The sequence below is a fragment of the Gavialis gangeticus genome, unplaced genomic scaffold (assembly GCF_001723915.1).
Source record: "Gavialis gangeticus isolate Ggan-Ray unplaced genomic scaffold, GavGan_comp1, whole genome shotgun sequence".
NCBI classification, from domain to species: domain Eukaryota; kingdom Metazoa; phylum Chordata; order Crocodylia; family Gavialidae; genus Gavialis; species Gavialis gangeticus.
Genome location: NW_017728991.1, coordinates 14,775,855 through 14,778,578, shown reverse-complemented (window position 1 = coordinate 14,778,578; position 2,724 = coordinate 14,775,855). Strand labels below are relative to the sequence as shown.

General features: G+C 54.6%; 1 protein-coding gene across 1 annotated transcript in view; it reads left to right on the top strand.

The window, feature by feature from the left end:
• The first annotated feature begins 465 nt into the window (after nt 1–465).
• Nucleotides 466–2,724, top strand: part of ATP5H (ATP synthase, H+ transporting, mitochondrial Fo complex subunit D) — a 7,516-nt gene continuing 5,257 nt past the window's right edge. The window contains exons 1-2 of the mRNA XM_019517989.1: nt 466–541; nt 1,300–1,430. Of these exons, the coding sequence (XP_019373534.1) occupies nt 1,309–1,430 (122 nt within the window). The 5' untranslated portion in view covers nt 466–541; nt 1,300–1,308. The remainder of the gene's footprint in view (nt 542–1,299; nt 1,431–2,724) is intronic.

Below are 2,724 nucleotides of genomic sequence, written 5' to 3'. Positions count from 1 at the left end.
CGTCCCCCGCCGCCACCAGCTCCGCCATCCCGCACGGCCTGCGGGGCCCGGCGCTCAACAGCGGAGCCGGCCGCGGGCCCCGGCCGCCATCACAACAACCCCCGTCTCCTCCCGGGGACAGCCGGACTTCCGGGATGGCAGCTACTTCCGGGTCAGCCACAGCATCCAGGGCCCCGCAAATCGCTGCGCGCGAACCCGCTGCGGCTCCGCCCCCGCACGCGGGAGGACCCCGAGCCGGGGGCAGACAGGGGAAGAAAGAAAACATGAAAGGAAACCTCGCGTCATAGGCGGCCCCCGTAGACAGGCTAGAGCCACGATCACTTCCGGGACAACCGGAAGCAAAGCGTCAATAGTTTGAGCGGGAGGAAGCGGCTCTTTTCATGGGTTTCTGCTCGTCGCTTTTAGAACATTTGGGGAAAATCCCTTCCGGGTCGCCTGAGGGGAGTGGGCGGGAATTTGAACTCAACGCTTCCAGGGATGCTGGGCTGCTATTGGCTGGTGCGGGACGTCATTTCCGACTGGGTCTCGGCGGTCGCTGAAGGTGAGTGAGGTGGTAGAGGTGTCAGAGTTACCTTCTGTCTCCTGTGCGGGGGTTCTGCTCCGCCTCCGCGCCCGGGGCCTTGTTTCTGGGGCGCAGCCACCGTATTTCCAGGCCCATAAAGAGGACTCCTGTTGTGGGGTAGGGGAAATATGATGGGGGGAGGGCAGTGACACGTCGGTGCCCTGTCCCTGCCCCTGGTCTTGCCCCTCACTGACAAGCCACAGCTCCCCTATCCCCCAGTCCTGCTGGTGCCCTTCACTCCCAAACAGCAGCACCCTGCCCTCACTCCCGACCTCAGCCCCGCTGCCCTAGTAGCCCCCACATTGTGCAGGCTTTGCTTCTCTTCTCCCTTCCCCGCCTGAGTGGGGAGCACGTGCCCCCTGAGCAGCCAGCCTGGGAGAGGAGAGGAACTGCAAAAAACCCAGATGCTTGCCATTATTTTAAAATCCTGCCCAGGCACCACGTGGGTCCAAACAAGAGGATGTGTCTGGGAAAACCTGGATGTATGGTAACCCTAGCTTGGGCAGTGGTTGGGGGTGGGGCACTCCTATGAGGGCAGCAGCTGCCCCCTGGGAAGCCCTGAGGTAAACTGAGGCAGCCCCAGGATCAGCTTTTGGCTTGGAGCTGCTGCCACGTCCAATAGAAGGCGAGTGGGGGAGGGGGAGGGCCATGGTCTTCTAACAAGACATGGTCTCTTTTCCTGTGGCCCCTGAGGGCAGCCCTGGGTCTGTGCGGGTTTGATGTCTGTTCTGCTCTAGGTCGAGACGATGGCTGGTCGCCGAGTGGCACAGAAAGCCATCGACTGGGTGGCATTCGCAGAGCATGTGTCGCCTGACAATCGCATCAAGTTTAATGCCCTGAAGACCATCAGTGACACCATTTCGTCCAGGTGAGTGGGTTTCCGGGGAGCTTGGGCTTGCAGCAACCTGGCACTGGAGGCTTGTAAAGCAGCAGGGTGGTGATGCACGGGCAGATCTAGGGGGGTGCGGGTGGGGGGTGCATCATTATCACATAGAAAGCAATGCATCTTCTTCAGTTAGCAAAGCTTCTGATTTCTTTTATTATGCTTGGGGCCTTGGGCATTACTCAGTTTAAAATGAAAGCAACAAAGAAAGCTTTATTGGAATGAATTAAAAACAATCTGTGAAGGAGCAGCTACAGACAGCAGAAATGCAGAACAAAGGCTAGCTTGACGGGTGGAACATAAAGAGCGTTAAAACAGAGAGGGTTGTTAACACCCTGGAATGAAGAGTTTAGAAGGAACTAGGTAGATGACAAGGAGCCATGAAGTCCAGTGACTCCCTCAGCACTGCCACGGCCAGGCAGGTGCTTTTAAACTTTGGATGGAGCAGGAAGCAAAGGAGGGTGCAAGTGCACCCCCCACCCCAATGCACCCTGTGGTGACTTGACAGAATTTTCTTAGCTCTGTACTTAACAGCAGTTCTTAACATGAATCCTCTTTCCAAAGGGAAGCCTGTTGTTCGCTGGTACAGAGTCTACCCTGGCTCAGCCTTCCCCACAGTGACACAGGAAGAATAACATTAGCAGAAGGCCTGAGAAAACAGCTATGTCTGATGTGGTCAGAAAGGCTTAACAGTTGAATTTGCTATCCAAGCTTTTTATAAGATGTGTAGCGAACCCTGGGGGAAGTCAGATTAGCTATTGCCCATCTCTGTTGTGATTGCTAGGTGCACACAGTACTTGGCTTCAGCAGCCAGGGAATGCCTTAAAAGCCTCTGTATAAGCACCTCTATCTTGTGTATATATATCCTCCACTGTATAAAGATTGGAAGTGTGTGTTTAACCAAAATAATGAAAATCCCAGGTTTAGCTGCAGAAGCATGGCTAAAACAGAAGGCCACAAAGCTTGTTTCTTAGTAACCATAAAGTGAATATCTGTAGCTATGACAACCAGCCTGGTCAGCAAAGTAAAGGAAGCCAGTGATGTGTCCAGCTGAACTAATAATGAGTTCACACACAAAAAGGAAATGCAAAGGCTGGAAGGAAACATCATTAGGGGTGCACCGATAGAGATTTTTGGGGCTGATACTGACAGCTGATATTTAAGGAGGCATTTTGGCTGATACCGATTCAATTTCTGATACAGCTGCCTCCAGCTGGTCAGTCTGGTGTGGTGGAAGGGGCATGGGTGGGGGGCAGATCAGTGCCCCCGCAGTGGGGGA